The following is a 19646-nucleotide window of genomic DNA, read 5'->3' on the forward strand; positions in this document are numbered from 1 at the left end:
AGGCTGTGAGGAACAGACATAACATACAAACTGTATAATATGCCAACTGTTTTTAGCAGACAAGACATATCTCCTAAGAAAATTTTTAGCAGACAAAAACTTTATAAAACAGTTTTGAAAGTTTTGAAATGTACTTGTTATAGTGCCTTTAGACAATAAGTACTGTACTGTTGTAAAGACTGTAGTCTGTCTCTCACAGCCTTGTTTCCATTCATGTAAAAATCAATATGCCGTCTGCCCTGACTGAGGTCTACAGCCAGCTTTACACTACAAAGACAGTGATGTGTACATGTTGATTTTTGTGCACAGGTGACCAAAAAAACCTAGACGTAAAACATTAAAGCGGTCATGAACTGCCTTTTTTATTATTTTGTACTGTACTGAGGTCCACTTATAATATAATCAAGATTTTGACATAAAAAATATCATAGTTTATTAGTAATAGGCTGTTTTCTGTTCTGTTTTGACCCCCCCTCATAAGAACACTGTTTGAATAGGCGTGGCAGATTGTAGACTATGATTGGCTAATGGTTGTGTATGTTTGACAGCCTACATCCTTCACAGATGAACGCTGCTGTTAATTAGGTTGAAATGCATAAATAGTACATATCAAACGATCTCTAATAACAGACAAAGCAATAGTGAGCATGTAATAAAAACAGTTACTCACACTTGTGTGATGCAACATTACTGTCGGATCCAATATAGTCGATAGTTTTAGTTTTAATCTTTCTGAAAAACCTGTGTCGAATTGTGGCTTGTTTGTACTACATGTGCAAAACAGTAGGCGGGGCAAAACAGGCAGTGATGTAGAAGTAGGCGTTGATCTACTTTTGTGGATGCAGTGTTTAGTCACGCTATTATGTCATAGAAAGACGACATTCCACAACCTGTCATTTTGGCAGATTGGCGTCAATATAAGCTGTTTTTAGACTAATAAGAAAGTTTTAAGTTCTGAAAGTTACAGAATGTTTTAATAGCACAGTGACCTCTTCTATGTCAAAAGATCAGGGAAATTTTGATTTCTCAGTTCATGACCACTTTGCCGCATTGCAAGTAACCTAAGTTACATAATCAGATTACTTTTTTCAAGTAACTAGTAAAGTAATGCATTACTTTTTAATTTACGAGAAAATATCTGAGTAACTTTTTCAAATAAGTAACGCCAGTTATTTTTTTTACCTTATTTATTGATTAAAAGCTCTCCTGTCCCCATGTTGAGAGAAATCAGAAATAAGATGTTACTTTAGTTCTAGACTAAATGTGAACATGCATTAATTCATCTCACTTACAAAAAAAAACTTCAGTATTCTTCAAAATGAATAAAAACTTGCAACTTAGAATATGACGCAAACCTGCAATTAAATATGTTAAATAATACAAATATTATATATCTGTATATTTCTGTATTTAATCCCATTTTATTAACCACTGTCTTTGTTACTGGCCTTCGATGATCCAATTCAACTATAATAAGATAAAATTACTCGATTAATTAACATTTGTTCTTTATTTTATTGCTGAAGAGAGTTGAACTCTCTTCTTCTGCAATCTGCTGTACAGGCAAGTACAATTTACTTTTCCTTCAGCTTGAAGCTTTTGGTGCAAAAGGGCCTTTACATTTGCAAAAAATAGAACTTAAATTAAAAATAAACAAGCAAGTCCTGTCCAGGTTTAAAAAGTAACGCAAACGTAACGTAACACATTACTTTCCAAAAAAGTAACTAAGTAACGCAATTAGTTACTTTTTTAGGGAGTAACACAATATTGTAACGCATTACTTTTAAAAGTAACTTTCCCCAACACTGGTGGTGACAACATCTCAATCACTGAAGCTGGTAGTGAATGTATCCATAACCAGTCATGTTGGCCCTGTCCCAAATGCTGCCCTTGTGTCCCTCCTCCGAGTCCTCACTTTGGTGAAGTAATGCTGCACAGACTGTTGGGTAGTAGTCTGCATCAGTGCAGGCTCAGCAGAAGTGTACATTGAGGGTACATAGTGGCCATAAAGGGGAATCAGTACCTTATGGTCTCATAGGCTTCACAGACACAATCCACTGCAAGACTGCAAATACACATGAAGTGGCCCATTTGGGACAGGGCCATTGCGTAAGGGTTCCATGCATAAGCAAGAAGTTTAGTCCACATTACAGCTTATTCTGGCCAGCGTTCACTTTAAATCAACCAAGCAGTTCACTTTTTTGTGACATTCAGAACTAGGGTAAATCTAAAATCAGTTATATCATGACAACTCTCTGAAGATTTTAGCATGGTAATGGATATGACAGTGTTAATGTATTTGGTCTTGGCGGGATAGAGCTGCTATGTTGCTGAATTGCTGCTGCTATTGGTTAATGCTGTTGATGTAGATTATTGCTGCTTCTGCAAAGCAAGTTCAGGAACTTGCTACTACCAATACATCACCGATACAGTGCTGTGAGCATTTAAGACATACTGCTGCTGCACAAGTAACATACAAAATAACCTGTAGCAGATCTACAATTGAAATAACAATTTTCTACTTGAATAGATTTTAAAATGTAATCTATTTCTGAGATGGGAAAGCTGAATGTTCAGCAGCAATCACTCCGGTCTTCAGTGTCACATGATCCTTTAGAAATCATTCTAATATGATGATTTGGTGCTTAAAAAGTATTTATTTTTATTATTATTAATGTTGAAAAGAGTTGTGTCGCTTAATGTGTTTCTGGAAACCATGATACATATTTTCCTAGGATTCTTTGATGAACAGAGAGTTCAAAAGAAAGTGCAAAAGAAAAAAATTAACAAAACAATGAGTCTAATCAATTAGATTTGAAAGCATATTTTGTATACTATATGTATGTACTGTATGTGGTCATGATTTATTGAAAAGGGATAATTTAATGTTAAAATCAAAGTGTAACAGGCAAAAAAACAGAATTTTAAAAATCAGCATGAGAGACCTGGTGCAAAGATGTTATAAATATTAAAAGAGGCTGTAAAGAAGGGTGACATATTGTCAGCAGGAAAGATGGCAGCAGCGTGCTAACTATCAGCGTCAGCGCTAAGATCTCAGCATTATTCACTGTCACTCTGACCACACGCACAAGACATCTGTCATTGCCTTGGTGTTTGTGCATGTTTCTGTGTGGCTGCATTAGATGTGTTTGGATGAGCGTGTGAGCACGCGTGTGTGTTTCGCCCATCATTCCGACATTAACTAGACAGAGGCTGCGGTGAACTCTAAACGTGCCCTGCCTGATAATGAAAACAGTTCCTGCTCTTTCACACTCTCTCTCCTGGCTCCGATAAAAATGGAACAGAAAGAGGGGAAAAAAATGATGCAGAAGGTTACATGACTCCACCCACCTCTGCTTTTGCCATCTCACCAAAATTCCTCATCACTCCCATACCAATTCCTCTCTCCCTCTTTTTCTGCTAGTCCGCTTTGATGAGAATCGACAGCTTATCACAGAGGAGAATTCTATTACCTGTTCTCATGTACGCGCTTCCACAAACTGACACACATACAAACTTACAAACTCTCAGAGAAATGCACATCAAATTGAATCACGTCTCTGAACACATACATGCGCACACACACGGCTAGAGAATTCTATTATCAGCCACCTATTGGACAGTAATCCTCTCTTCACTTCCTGCTATGATAAGGACTACTTCACACAAAAAGCAGCCCGTAGTGCAGCCGTGTCACAGAGGAGATCCTAACAAAAACACCAGAGATGAATGACACATATGCTCAAAGGTGTAGATCTGAGAGGCTGATGTTTGGAAGGGAGTCAACTGTTGCCCTTAATCATGCACCAGTCTGATTTTATCACAATTGAAAATGATTTAGTATGCGATGCCAGTGAATTAGAATTGACTGCTACAGGGTTACTATAGGAGAACTCATGAGTCATGCAGGTGATGCTGAATTAGTGAACTTTATTTAAGCTTGTGTAAGCTATATATGTATGTATTTATTTATTTTTAAGATTAGCTGTTTTTTAAGACATAGTTAGATGCCAGTGTTTCCTGTCATAGCTATGCAAAGACTTGATTTCAAAAACAGTATCTTAGCTGGTAAACTATTTCTTATTATTTAAAAAAAAAATATTTAACCTCAGAATAAAAAGAGGTGCTAAAGTCTGATTTTGTGGTGGCTGTGCTTTAAAAAAAATCATTATAATCTTAATTCAACCAATGAAGGATTTTGAAATCAGTAATCAGTGTTGAGTACTACTGTAAGGTTAACCCTGCCTGGTTTAAATGTTTGAAAATGAATAACACTTGAAAACATTCATTACACAAGTAATCAAAAAGAAATCAAATGCAATCAGTTGCATTACTTTAATACGGTAACTGAAGTAGTTACACTAGCTATAAGAGCTACTTATTACATTTTAACTTGCGTAATCTGTATGTAATCTATAACATTACATTTCCAAAGTAACCTTCCCAACACTGGTCTTGGCGCCCTTTTCTGTACATACAAGAAGTGGTGCGGAATGCAGAAGCATATGTAGTTGCTATGGTAATAAACAATGATGGCTGCCAGTGGTAGCAAGTGAAACAACCTGTATAAGACGCAGTTACTCTCTACTATCTATCTAATATATCTGATGTTTGGTGAATGTAAATTGAAGATATATATATATATATATATATATATATATATATATATTGATGATTACAGCCTACAGCTCATGAAAGTCAAAAATCCAGTATCTCAAAATATTAGAATATTTACATTTGAGTTTCATTAAATGTCCAACCCTACAGTATAAATTCCAGGTATCTATTTTTCTTTGAAACCACAATAATGGGGAGGACTGCTGACATGGCAGTGGTCCAGAAGACAATCACTGACACTCTTCATAAAGAGGATAAGTCACAGAAGGTCATTACTGAAAGGGTTGGCTGTTTACAAAGTGCTGTATCAAAGCATATTAAATGCAAAGTTGACTGGAAGGAAGAAATTGGGTAGGAAAAGGTGCATAAGCAACAGGGATGACCGCAAGCTTGAGAAAACTGTCAAGCAAAGCTATGGGAGAAACACTTGGGAGTGGAATGAAGCCAGAGTTAGCGCATCAAGAGTCACCACGCTCAGACGTCTTCAGGAAAAGGTCTACCAAGCCTCTTCAACAAACAGAAACAATGTCAGAAGCATCTTACCTGGGCTAAGGAGAAAATAAACTGGACTGTTGCTCAGTGGTCCAAAGTCCTCTTTTCAGATAAAAGTAGATTTTGCACTTCATGTTAAAATCATGATCCCAGAGTCTAGAGGAAGACTGGAGAGACACAGAATCCAAGCTGCTTGGAGTCCAGTGTGAAGTCTCTGAAGTCAGTGATAATTTGGGGTGCCGTGACATCTGCTGGTGTTGGTCTACTGTGTTTTCTCAAGTCCAAAGTCAATGCAGCTGTCTACCGGGAGATTTTGGAGCACTTTATGCTTCCATCTGCTGACAAGCTTTATGGAGATGCTGAATTCCTTTTCCAGCAGGACTTTAGCACAGTGCAAAAACCACTTCCAAGTGGTTTGCTGACCATGATATTACTGTGCTTTATTGGCCAGCCAACATGCCTGACCTGAACCCCATAGAGAATCTATGGGATATTTTCAAGAGAAAGATGAGAATGTCACAACATGTGAGATGAAAGGCCAACACGAAGATGAAATGCAATGAAAAGTCTTTAATACATAATCCACACGTAAATCCACACAGGTAAATCCACAAAAGGAAGCCAGGAACACACATACTCATTGACGAAACCGGACAACAAACACTGAACTGAAAGCAGCTTATAAAGATTGGCTAATGATAGACAGACAGGTGCAGGTGATTAACTAAAAATGACAATAACAAGGACAGGAACACCATATATTTGAATATGAGGGAAAACCCAATACAAATAGTCCAGGGGTGTGACAGTGAAACAGTCGATCCAACAATATACAGATGATCTGAACGCTCAATAGTGCCTCAGCAGTGCCTTTACTGATGCTGTAATTTGTGCTAGGAGCAAGGAATTTGCTGTAATATGTGCTGCCGACCAAGTATTGAGTGCATAAATGAACATACTTTAAAGAATTTCTGTTTTGCAAATCCATTTTTTGGACTGATCTTAGGAAATATTCTAATATTTTGAGATACTGGATTTTTGATTTTCATGAGCTGTAAACTCTAATCATCAAAATTAAAACAAAAAAACGTTAGAAATGTTTTACTTTACATGTAATGAATCTAGAATATATGAAAGTTACAAACAAAAAATTAACTTTTTCACAATATTCTAATTTTTTGAGATGCACCTGTATATATACATGAGATGAACCTCATGTTTTACACTTTTATCATGTTACCACGTAAAATGCTCTTTACAAACACAATCCAGAGTGCAACTTTTCTAAATAACCTAAACTCTTACTTACAAACAGATACATATGTTGCACACCATTCTGTAATTGTGCCATTTTTGAAGAATTTGACATGAACAGACATGACACAACATTGCAACACAAAAGAATCATTCAAATATCACAGCCATTCAGAAGCGCACTGCACTCCTAACAAAATGGACAAGTTTATAATCTAATTCATAAATGTTAAACCTTTTTAACATTGTTAAAACTATATACTCAGTGACTGATACCATCTTTGTCATGGAAAACACTTGTTGGTTCCCATGGAGTCAGCTGTCAGAATCAGGGCACCATAGCAGTCCATTATATGGAGAAAAATGCTGAAATATTTTCCTCAAAAGCATAATTTCTTTACGACTGAAGAAAGAAAGACATGAACATCTTGGATGACAAGGGGGTGAGTACATTATACGTGAATCTTTGTTTTGGAAGTGGACTTCTCCTTTAACAAATCTTATTCGACTATGCAAATCCTTAGTCTGGGACACCCCTTCTTCATACTCTTAACGCACACACAAGCATAATCAGTTAAGAATTTTTTTGTCAGGATTACTTGCTGTAGGCCAGCAGTCAAATTCATTTGCAAAATGGAGTGAGCAAAATATTTAGTGTACTTTCTCAAAACAGAATCTTAAGATGGATTTTCGCCTGTGTTTGGTTCTATAACATTGCTTTCTTCCCACAAGTTCAGAATGACAGTATTGGATTGGTATGAGATTGATTCTTTGTCTTCATTCATGGGGCTTGTGCAGTTAGCTGACTGCAGTGAAGTGAATGCCACACCAATCTCAGCCCTGCATACTGCCACCCTGCCAAGATCTGCATCACAACACACACACACACAGATGACATCAACAAATCCAGTTAGTATGATGTGCTCCTTGCTTACTTCAGCATTGTGCCTATTTTTATATACAGTACATAATGCGAACGTATGGTTTACACCTGTCAGCTGTCTTTCCTTACTAAACTATAAAAAGAGATGGTACTTTAATATATATTTACAAATCTTTATAAAATAAGCACTAATGCAAACTCATACACACACACGTTGAGTATTCTCCTATAAAAATGATTTGCAGACAGTGTACGCAGTGAGTGCACAGAGAGGTTGATAATCAATAGTGCAGTGTGAATGTTTAACTTTGGGCTCTTTCAATCAATACAGAGCTCTGAACAAGAACTAAATATACCATTCTACCCAGAGTCAGAGAAAGACAGAGAGAAAGAGTCAGGAAAGACAAAAGTGAACAAAATGACAAATGTAATCTGAAACAAACACAATCAGTAAGCCATCTGAAAAATAATCAACTGTATATCCAAAAGTAACAATTCTAGGGTATTTTGTCTTTTGAACGATAGTGTGTGTGCTAAACAGTAAATAAAAAATCTCTAACACTGATCCACACCAATAAGCTGTACATCCCTAGACAAAAGCATGTGAGCCCTCAAACACCCGTATGTGCTTGTTGAACCTTTATCATTTTATAACTAATAAAAGGCCTAGGCATACAGTACTCCTTGCAGTGTATGTCATGCAACAAAATACAATGATGATCTAAAATTTGTGCACACAGTGAGTTCTTCAAAATACTCTATGGCAAAACTGTCAGTTGACACAGAAATGACACCCAACAGAGTCAAAGCCCCTTCTTTTCATGTCTCATTAGCATGTAATACATATGGAAGAAAAGACAGACAGAAAGAGCAGAGAAAAAGTATCTGGAGGAGAGAGAGAGACAGGGAGAGTCATGCTTTTCACAGTTAAGTAACACAGTCCATAGTTATCTACGGTAATGACAGGTCCATAATTAGCACAAAGCTAATTCACAGTGATGCAAAAATGGCCTACTATCTCTCTTTTCTTCTCTCCTTTCATCATCTCATCTGTCTGCCACATGATTTCTGGGCATTTCTTTCTACTCTCTACTTCCTGCTTTGTCTGACTCTCTGCACACAGACTTTGTTTCCTCAATATTGCAAGGAAACCTCTTGTGATAAACCAAATAAACAGCATGATCTTTGAGGACAAACAAAAAAATTACATTTTGTTTTTTTTTTTGCAAGCAATGTTTCCAAATCATAAAACACTCCAGACACTCGAGCTGTACAAGTGCTGGCATTGAGTTAAAGGAACATGATTAATTTATTCATGCGACTGAGAAAATAAATTACACAAACCACAAATCAGATCACACATTTTCACTTCTAAATTCCCATCTAAATTATAAGCTCTCTCCCCTTTTTGTGAATTTTTATTCTTTGTATCTGTTTTGGAATGAATACTTTTAATAAGGCCAACATGGAATCGGCTGATTTTGTATTTTCTATGTTTTGTGGAAAATCTGCAGAATTTTGTCGAATGGATGTGGAAGAATGTAGTAATACTGAATCTTATTAGCTGTTTAAAGCGTTTTAACTTCAAGTGTGCTTCGGTACTGCTCTTTGCAAACCAGCTGGACCTTCTTTTATTGTTAAGAGACATGATGTAAACACATGAGGACGAATGACCGAAGCCAGGAAATTTCCCAGTAAATCGAATCAGACATGTCTGAAAATAAAACATTATTGCAGGCTTTCTGGTAAGGCAAGAATACTGATTTAACTCAATAATTCATTTGCTGTGGAGTTTTCCACACACAGATTCCATGTGGGCCTGCTCAATAATGCTGCCAAAGAAATTACAGAAATGCTAATGCTAATAGGGATTTCTGTTAGTGTCCAATACTCATGTTTATCCATTATTTATCCAGCTATGTTGGAACTGGATGTCTCACCCTTTCTGTCTCACTCTCTCTATTTTTCTGTCAGCCATTCTCAGTATTAATGCATTAGTAACATTGTGCGGCGATTCCTCTGGGAGTCAGTCAAATGGTCTTACACCCCTCTATGCCACAGGGAGGTCTTTAAAGCGAGGAAACATGACAGCATTATACCTTACCTCAGACAGCAGCTATCCCAAAGCCCAAAAGTCCTTCCAAAGTCTTGAAATTACTCTGTGGAGCAAACAGCATTGCATCACTGAAGGGGAACAAAAGGATACAGCCGTACTCCTCCGGAACGAGAGCCAATGGCAAGGATCTTCTGCACCGGGTCAAATGCCAGAGCTGTGGGCTGATAGGGAAATCCATGACGCACCGTCTACAGAGAAAGGAAAACAGAGAAAAAATGAAAAAAGAGAAAACATGGTGTGCTACATTAAGAACAAAGTACTGTAGGCAACTTCAGTCATTCATTCCCACATAATAGTGACACAGCCTACGGCCTGCCTGCACCCCCTGCTACTCTCCCGAGAACAGCTCACATGAAACAATACTTCAGCATTGTGCTGCTCAGTGTGCAGCCACCTGCTCCCTTCCCTCTGTTTCAAGATATATCGTGCAATATTTTATTCATTTGGCATACACTACAGTTCAAAAGTTTGAGGTTGGTTAGATTTTTTAATGTTTTTGAATGAAGCCTCTATTAAAATATTATTGTATTAATATTATATGTATTAAAAATACAGAAAAGTAATATTGTGAAATACATTGTTTTTTTATTATTATTATTATTATTTTTAAAATAGCTTTTGTGTACTTTAATATATTTTAACACTATGTTTTTTTCTTCAAACTTAAAGGGACAGCTCACCCAAAAATGAAAATTCTGTCATTAATTACTCTTTCTGTCATTCCAAACCCATAAGACCTTCGTTCATCTTCGGAACACCAATTTAGATATTTCTGATGAATTCTGAGAGCTTTCTGACCCTACATGGACAACGCAACTGAGACGTTCAAGGCCCAGAAAGATAGTAAGGACAGTGATAAAACAAAATCAGTGGTTTAACTGTAATTTTATAAAACTATGAGAATACTTTTCATGTGCAAAGAAAACAAAAATAACCACTTAATTCAACAATCTGTGTCAATCTTCGATGCGCGTTCATGACAGTACCACAATGCAGGTGTGTGATGATGCGTTGCACTTCGGAGAAGCAGAAGAACACACACTATAAAACAGTCTTCGTAAACATGTTTAAAGATTTCAAGATGAAGATGAAGATGAACTAAAGAGAGATGGACATTCTACATCAAAACGCCAGCTCCTGCGTCAGCAGCTCCACATGCATGCATTGTGGTGCTCTTGTGAACCCGTGGCAAAGACTGACACGGAAGAGAAGAAGTTGTTGAATAAAGTCATTGTTTTTATTTTCTTTGCACACAAAAAGTATTCTTGTAGCTTCATAAACATAAGATTGAACCACTGATGTCACATGGACTATTTTAACTATGTCCTTACTAGCTAACTGGGCCTTGAATGTGGTAGTTCTGTTGCTGTCTATGCAGGGTCATAAAGCTCTCAGCCTTCATCAAAAATATCTTCATTTGTGTTCGAAAGATGAACAAAGGTCTTACGGGTTTGGAACAACATAAGGGCGAGTAATTAATGACAGAATTTTCATTTTTGGATGAACTATCCCTTTAAGACATACTTCTCAATTTTTTATGCAAAACTATTGATCAATTACTCATATAATACACACAATGATAATATACAAGTTGAATGTTACCATGTAAGATGAGGGGAAAACCTTATGCATCCAATTTAAAATGCAAAAAAACTTTCTAAGTCTGGCTGCATTGACAGATTCTGGCGCAGGATCCATTAGAAACAGTACTGAAAGCCTCCCACAGCTCAGAAGCATTTCCATATTCTGTTGCATTTGTCCCCCTCATTTAAAACCATTTTTAACTCTTTCCAATCATCTCTCTATGCTATAGGGTAAGTGTACCCTTTAAGCCCACTTTCAACTTTGAAGTCAAATTAAAAAAAGGAAAAGAAAAAAATATATTTTATGCTAGTCATTATTTTAGCCAGTTCAGTGATTTGTTAATTTCCTGATATTTGTTATTGCATACCAGTCACATATGGCAACGTTGAGTTAGCCCCACCTATATGAATGCTGTCTCAGGGCACCTCACGCAAAGACACCCAAAAACTTTGGTGTTTTGGGACCTTTCAGAACACATTTATGCATTTCTTTGTTAGGTACATTGATATTATGTCAAATAGAAGATAAATGTTTTGTTTTTGTGTATGAAGGTACTTTATCTTTTTATATCATTTTTCTTTAAATGGAAAGATGAGTTTTATTGGCCTCACGCACAAAGGTAATCTCAAGGTCAAAACATTAGCCTTACTAAAAGACAGACTGATGAAAAATTAAGCATGTGAACTACAAACACTAAATGTTTTGTGCTTCATTTTGCATTAATTTACAAATAAAAACATCATAAATTATTTTGCATTTTCATAAATTAACTTTTTTTTTAAAGATGGGCTTAAATGCCAGCGCCACAAAACACATGCAAACTATAGTCAACACAAGCTAACCTTGAATGAACAAAACGTAACATTTCTTAATATGGGGACAATGGAAATTACTATGATGCTTAGTCCACAATATATTTAAGCTTCATGCGTGTATTTGTAAAGATATCTTACATTTTTAATGGAAAACATTGTCTTTTTTCACCATTACTCGCTGTGGAACCATTAAACACCTTATGTGTTTTAATGAGTAATTCCTCTAATTACAAACTTTGATCCATTTTCTGAGTTAAAGTGTTTAATGATAAGTTCTTTGTGTGCTTTTTTACTTTACCTTACTTACTACCTTAATTTACAGCTATATTTATACTATATTTACGCCTACAAATTACACACTGTGTATTATAATATAATGGAAGTCTTCTGATGTTTGAAAATACAAAAATTGTAGAGGCATGTCGCCTTTACCATGAGGGCACAGTAAAACAAAATGGTTTGTTCTAGCAAAACAGTTTGGAGTGAACAGAAGGTGTTTTTGGGAGTGAGTGAAGACCAAGATCAGAGTTGATGCTCATCAGGGACAGGAGACCTTCCTCAGTTCAGCAGTAGAGAGCAAGATATAAGTATACAGTAAACAAGAAGCTAGATTATGTTGCTGAAAAAAACTGCTAAAATTATAAAATTATAGTCTTTACAGGTCCTGTGTGGCTGGGGTTAAATTTTATTAGCACAGGTAATGAGCGCTAGCATTAGCATTAGAAAAGGAATTTTTAAAACACTGAATAAATATATTGATGTTTGACTTCTTTAAAATCAATAATTTTTCTTAATATTTTGTGAATAAATCTTGATGTGGCCTTATTTGGGACTCATGCAGGCTTGAATGGTGCCAAAGTACCAATTAAGCCAATGTCAGACTTTTGACTTTACTCATAAAATATCTTAATTTTATACTCTAAAGTGTACATCAACTAATTAATATATTTTAAAATGAGAGATACACCTTGCATTTTAACAGTTGATTTTTCTTATAAACCATGTCAGTATCTATGAAAAACACATAAACTTAGATTTTGGTGGGCTTAATGGGTACACTTACCCTACCTTCCATACCTCTGCTGCTTTATGTCTGCAAAAAAAAGCCTCTTCGCCTATTAAAGTTTGACGTTGAAAGTACCATACAGTAGAGGTCAACTTGCTACTTAGTTTACTGAAAAACAAAATCACTTGGGATTTGAACCCGGGTTCCTTTCAATCACATAATCATATATCATCAAAGATGATGATGACACCAGATCAGTTGACTGAGCCACTAAATCATATGGCACTTCATGCTGCTGCCATGCTGACAACACTCCACTTTCCATCTCATTTCCTTTACCATGTCTCCATGTCTACAATCTCAGCAAAGATCTCAGCATGCCTTTCTGGCACCTCGCTAACCACTCAAGCTCAGCTTCATCAAAACCGAGCTCCCCTACCCCCCAGCCAAAGCTCCCCCACTCAGTCTATCGTCATCTCAGCTGAAGGTCATACAGCTGTCAATGCTTACTGTGCAAAAACGATGGAGCCCCCAAGGCCAGCCATCACATTTGTGGACAAAACTGCAACAACCACCTAAACCAGCAAGCTTTTCCCGTACTTCTACACCAAGCAATTGTTTTAGTTTCTGCTTATTTAATAACAAGATTACTCACTTCTCATTGGCCTTCCTGTATCTGCTACATGATCTCTTAAACATATTCAAAACATTGCTTCTCATCTCAATTTCAATTCAATTCAATTTACTTTAAGTACTTTATTGCTCATATTGCCACAACATCAATACACACAAAGTAACAAATAACCTGAATAAAGTATTATTAATTAAGAAATAAATAAGAAATAATCTATCAGTAATGCCAATAAAATAAAATAAAAACATTTAACAAGATTTTAGACAAATGTAAGGTAGGTTAAGTGCAACCTTCTGGTTAGGAGTCCTGTGATTTATTCTGTAAAGCACACTACATTTAAAGGATTAGTTCACTTCCAGAATAAAAAAAAATTCCTGATAATTTACTTACCCCCATATCATCCAAGATGTCTTTCTATCCTCAGATTTTTCTCCATATAGTGGACTTAGGGATGGGGATAATGGAGATCAATGGGATGAAGCTCCAAATTGCAGTTTCCGTGCAGCTTCAAAGGGCTCTACATCTAAATGCTCGCCTTACACTAGTTCAACTTCACGCATTATGTAGTCACGTTGGAAAGGTCACGTGTTTACAAAGTGAACGTGCAAAGAAAGTCAAACAGCCTTTACAAAAAAGGTAAAACAACAATGCTGGGTGATTTTGAAGTGGGAGGAGAAAATGAGTTGGAGTTTTTCACCCTACCCTACCTTTCTGAACCGGAGTACACAGATGAAGAACTAACCACATGAACTGACCTTTCCAATGTGATTACATAATGCGTGAAGTTGTAGAAGTACATTGTAGAGCTAGTGCAAGACGAGCATTGTAGTTAAACGTATATATATATATATATATATTTTTTTTTTTTTTTTTTCAAAACTCGTTTCACTAGATAAGACCCTTATTTCTCGGCTTGGATCATGTAGAACCCTTTGAAGTTGCACTGAAACTGCAATTTAGACCTTCAGCTCATTTCCTCCCATTGAAGTCCACTATATGGAGAACCTTAATTTTCTTTTCAAAAACCTTAATTTCTTTTCAACTGAAGAAAGAAATACATGCACATCTAAATTATCAGGAAATTTTTATTCTGGTAGTGAACTAATCCTTTAACCTCTAGAATTTCTCACACGTTACACTTCCGCACAAATCAAAGTCAAGATGCTGTTATCTGCCATTAGCAGACAGCTAACTGTAAGGACCCTGTGGAGCATCACTGGGTTAAGTGCTTTGCTCAAGGACACAACAGTGACATGGGAATCTATTCCTGCTAATACACCTGCAACCAGTGTTAATCTTGTTATCAATAACATTACTGACAAAATGCTTGTCACTGATGAGTTTAATCAATAAAAAGGCAAAATTGTGCATCATGATATGAGATGCCAAATATAAAAATTCAAAAATATGACAAGAAAAAAAAAAAACTACAAGCTAACAGTTATTGAAGAAGATTATTTTACAAAGAATATAAAAAATGTTTTAAATAATGCAATCACAATCAATAATAACAGGGATTGCCTTGTTTGAACGTCTGAAAGCGAAAGAACACCAGTAAACTAAAGCACTTTAGTATGAGATCAATCATATAAAGTTGAGGTCAAAAGTTTTCATACACCTTGCAGAATCTGCTAAATGTTAATTATTTGACCAAAATAAGAGGGGTCATATAAAATGCATGTTATTTTCTATTTAGTACCGACCTGAATAAGATATTTCACATTAAAGACGTTTACATATCATCCACAAGAGAAAATAATAATTGAATTACCCTGTTCAAACTTATATATATATATAGGCAAAATAAGAAAAATGTACACATCTTCATTCTGTTCAAAAGTTTAAACCCCTGGTTCTTAATGCATCATTTTTCCTTCAGTGAGCATTTGAACCTTCTGTAATAGCTGAAAATGATCCCTCAGTTGTCCTCAGTGTAAAAAGATGGATCTCAAAATTATACAGTCATTGTTGGAAAGGGTTCAAATACACAAAAATGCTGAAAAAACAAAGAAATTGTGATAAACGATTTTTCTGAAGAACAGCGGGCAGTTTAACTGTTCAGGACAAACAAGGGACTCATGAACAACTATCTCTACAAAAAATAAAACACAGCTGTGGATCATTCAGCTAATAACACTATCAAGAATCAGGTGTATATAAACTTTTGAACAGGGTCATTTTTTAAATTCAACTATTATTTTCTTTTTTGAACTATATGTAAACATCTTTCACGTGAAATGTCATATTCAGGTCAGTACTAAAAAAATAACATGCATTTTGTATGATCCCTCTTATTTTGGTAAAATAATTAACATTTTGCCGATTCTGCAAGGTATGTAAGCTTTTGACCTCAACTGTATATATACATAAATGTAACATTTATTTGCATCCGCACAAAATGCACACGTTAACTAAGTTACATGCTAGTCAAACTGTGTAAGGTTGTGAATACGCTGTTTCCATAACAACACAATGAACCAGAAACAATGAATAATTGCATACATATTCATACTGACTGTATATTATAACACTAATTACAGTAGAATACTTCGATATTACTTCAGTAGATCAGGTTTTTACATCTGGGGCAGTTTTCACACATTTTTGTTGAATTTTAATATGTGCTTAAATTGTATTTTAAGCATACTAAGCAACTAAAATGCCATTTTGAGCAACTCACTTTAGAGTAAAACTACAGTAACTAAAAACATCTGTTGGCACATGCTGGAACTCAACTTGAAACTTTTTCTTATATTAACTAGTAATTTACATTCCTGCACCACACACCTGTCCCCTTGTTGCAGCTGGCATCATGTCAATCTTTAAATAGCCAACAAAACAATTAAAGTGCTTCAAAGTTCCCAAGCCTCTCACTAGCAAGTCACTTATGTGCCATTTTACACAATGAACATTTACCTTGTTACACTTGCAGCAAACTGCCTGCAATCACAGTAATCAATCAAGCTGGTCAGGGGCCAGCTTCAAATCATGCCGCTGTGAATATGTTTTATTTGGTGCACTGAACTGTACAGAAGCTGTCCAGAATGTGTGCTCTGAAATGTAAAAGCAGGTGCTGTGTCCACAGCCATCGGTGCTGGAAGCGTGCAACGAGAGCCGTCCACAGCCTGCGGGTCTGTGCTAGTGCTCTGGCGCCGGCGATGGCCGCCACAGATGGTGTTGAAATCCATCACACATGCGGCTCCAGAGCTGTGACGCAAATTGTGACACTGTCCAAAAATATTTTAGAAACAACTCTGCAGATTAGCGTCGAATAATTTCTGATTGGGACTCTAACAGAGAGTGTAACAAATTCAAGTGGCCTATGAGTTCATTTGACTTCTTTTTTTTTTTTTTTTACATTTGACTGGAAAAATCGTCTTTCGCGCACTTTCGCTCACTCACTTTCCCCATTTGTTTGGCTCCCTTATGAAGGTACGTTCATCAATAATTCATCTGCATGGCTCTGGACTGATGCAAGCAAGTACTGGATGAATGAGCAGGATGGAGTGATCACAAAGCAAGCGAAAGACAGAGAGAGAGTGAGTGAGTGAGTGCAATGTTCCATCCGAGGCTATTAAGCAGGAATAGAGCTGTGACGAAACCATTGTCATGTCCAAATTCTCTCGATTTGCGACTACGGCTGCAGGTTTATTGTCTGCTTATGCAGACGTTTGGAATCATTGGTCTGAGTCTGCATGGGCGTGGCTGCGTTTGATGTTTCGGTGCATATGTGCATGTTGCTTTATCGTCTCTATTAATCAAACGAGTGCTAATGAATGCCTCGGCGTATAGATTTTCATTCAGTGCTCTGCTTTATTGCAGACTATTTAAGCATCCCCCTCCCATTCCTTATTCATCTCTCGGTTTCTCTCTTCTCGCTCTGTCTCTCGCTCTCTCTCATACTGATATGGGCTGTTGTCTCCGCCGTTTAGCTATTCAATTTCTCCACCCTATTTCTACTACTCCATGCTGTTCTATCACTCTTAAAGAGACAGTTCACCCAAAATCGAAAATTTCTTTCAAAAAAGAATGTCATACAAGTTTGAAATAACATGAATTGCAGTTGGCATGAACCATTTCTTTCAAAAGTTTGGGGTCAGTCAGTTTTTTGTTTTTTCACCCAAAAATGAAAATTGTGTCATTAATTACTCATCATCATGTTGTTCCAAACACGTAAGACCTTTGTTCATCTTCTGAACACAAATGATCATATTTTTGATTAAATCTGAGATCTTTCTGACCCTGCATAGACAGCAACACAACTACCACGTTCAAGGCCCAGAAAGGCAGTAAGGACATTGTTAAAACAGTCTCTCGGATTTCATCAAAAATAAGTTAATTTGTGTTTTGAAGAGGAATGAAGGTCTTATGGGTTTGGAACGACATGAGGGTGCAATTAATGTCAGAATTTTCATTTTTGGATGAACTATGACAGCACAGACATTTATAAATATTACAAAATGCTAGCCTACATGTAACCAAACATACTGATACTTACACTATTGTTTGAAAGTTTGGGGTCAATACATGTTTTATTCTATTTTTTATTTATTTATTTATTTCAAGAAATAAATACTTCATCTTCAATCTGATCAGAAACGACAGTGAATACTTTTACATTCCATTTTTACATTAATTAAAGAACCATGCAAAATAACAAAAGCATTTCCACAAAAATATTTAGCAGCTGTTTTTTATGGAGCCCCACACATCGTGTGCATGGTTTACTAATTCATTCCCTGGTTTTAAGTAAATCATGCGCACAAAATAATCATTTGTGCCCCAGTTTTAAGTAAATTGTGTGTACCAAATAATAATTTGTTCTACTTTCTGTCCGCAATCTCATAAACTAATCTAGATGCCTCTCGCTTAAACTGATTCCATGCAACGCTGCAAGGCTTTTGAGAATGTCTCTATAACTTATTCTAAACCCCCCCAAAAAAACAATGAAAGGACATAACATAACATAACATAACATAACAACAGCAACAGGTTCATGAGAATGCAGACAGGAAGTAGAACAAATTATTATATCGAGCACACAATTGTCTTTTTTTTTTTTTTTTTTCTTTCTTTCTTTCTTTCTTTTTTTTTTTTTTTTTTTTTTTGTGGGGCTACGTAGTTTTTAACACTGATAGTAATAAATACTTATTGAGCACCAAATCAGCATATCACAATGACTTCTGAAGAATCCTGTCACACTGAAGACTGGAGTAATGACTGCTATAAAATTCAGCAGTAAATTACATTTTTAAAATATATTCAAATACAAACACTATTTTAAACTGTAAAACTATTTCACAATATAGTTTTTACTATTTTTCTCAAATAAATGCAGCTTTGCTGACCATATGAGACTGCTTTCAAAAACATAAAAATCTAAATTTAAAGGATTTTTCTCCATATAATGGACGATATGGTGCCCCGATTTTGAACTTCCAAAATGCAGTTTAAATGCAGCTTCAAATGATCCCAAATGCGGCTGAGTTCAAAATCGGGGCACCATATCAGTCCATTATATGGAGAAAAATCCTGAAATGTTTTCCTCAAAAAACACAATTTCTTTACACCTTAAGAAAGAAAGACATGAACATCTTGGATGACAAGGGGGTGAGTACATTAATAAATTAGTGAGAAGGAGAGAACCGGTGTTCAGCCGTACATATGGGAAGCCAAACACACCAAAAGTGGGACGAAACAGCACGATGTTACAGAGAAGTGTCAAGGGCATGGCTTGACTTGACAGTGAAGGAAGGACGTATTTGCTAGCGTCACTGAACAGAAGCCGCATTGTGAACTACTCTCACAAGCACTGAGCTGATCAATTAAAATACTTTGTTCACGTATGCACACAAATATGGTTAAAAACATTAACTAAGCGCTATAACAACATGACATTCGCAAAGCAGTCTGGAGAGAAATTATTTGCGCAGACATAAATGTGTTTAGGCAGATTTTGAGGTGCAGAAAATGTTCAGTCTTACATCTAAACACACCGGGATTGCTTACAAGACAGTGTTGACATTACAGCTGCTCAAGCACAGAGAAAATGGTACAACCATTTTACAGCCGAAGCATACAACCGAAGACAACTCGCTGAGGGCGAAAACTATGGCAATGCAGGACTGTCAGTCAGCGGCAGTGGGTGGGGCCTAAACAATGTGATGTCACAATGTTTTGAGAATCAAAATCTAATGAGACTGACTTGGTTTAATGGGGGTTTAATTAATTATATAATTGTAGGG

At 36.2% G+C, this 19646-nt stretch overlaps 1 protein-coding gene across 11 annotated transcripts in view; it reads right to left on the bottom strand.

Annotated features, from left to right (window-relative positions):
• stxbp5l (syntaxin binding protein 5L) overlaps positions 1-19646 on the bottom strand; it is a 153908-nt gene that overhangs the window by 118149 nt on the left and 16113 nt on the right. For all 11 annotated transcript variants that reach the window (XM_051119695.1, XM_051119693.1, XM_051119691.1 and 8 more), the window contains exon 2: positions 9453-9550. In XM_051119695.1, coding sequence (XP_050975652.1) covers positions 9453-9550 — 98 coding nt within the window. The remainder of the gene's footprint in view (positions 1-9452; positions 9551-19646) is intronic.

The sequence above is a fragment of the Labeo rohita genome, chromosome 9, assembly GCF_022985175.1.
Source record: "Labeo rohita strain BAU-BD-2019 chromosome 9, IGBB_LRoh.1.0, whole genome shotgun sequence".
In the NCBI taxonomy this organism is placed as follows: Eukaryota; Metazoa; Chordata; class Actinopteri; order Cypriniformes; family Cyprinidae; genus Labeo; species Labeo rohita.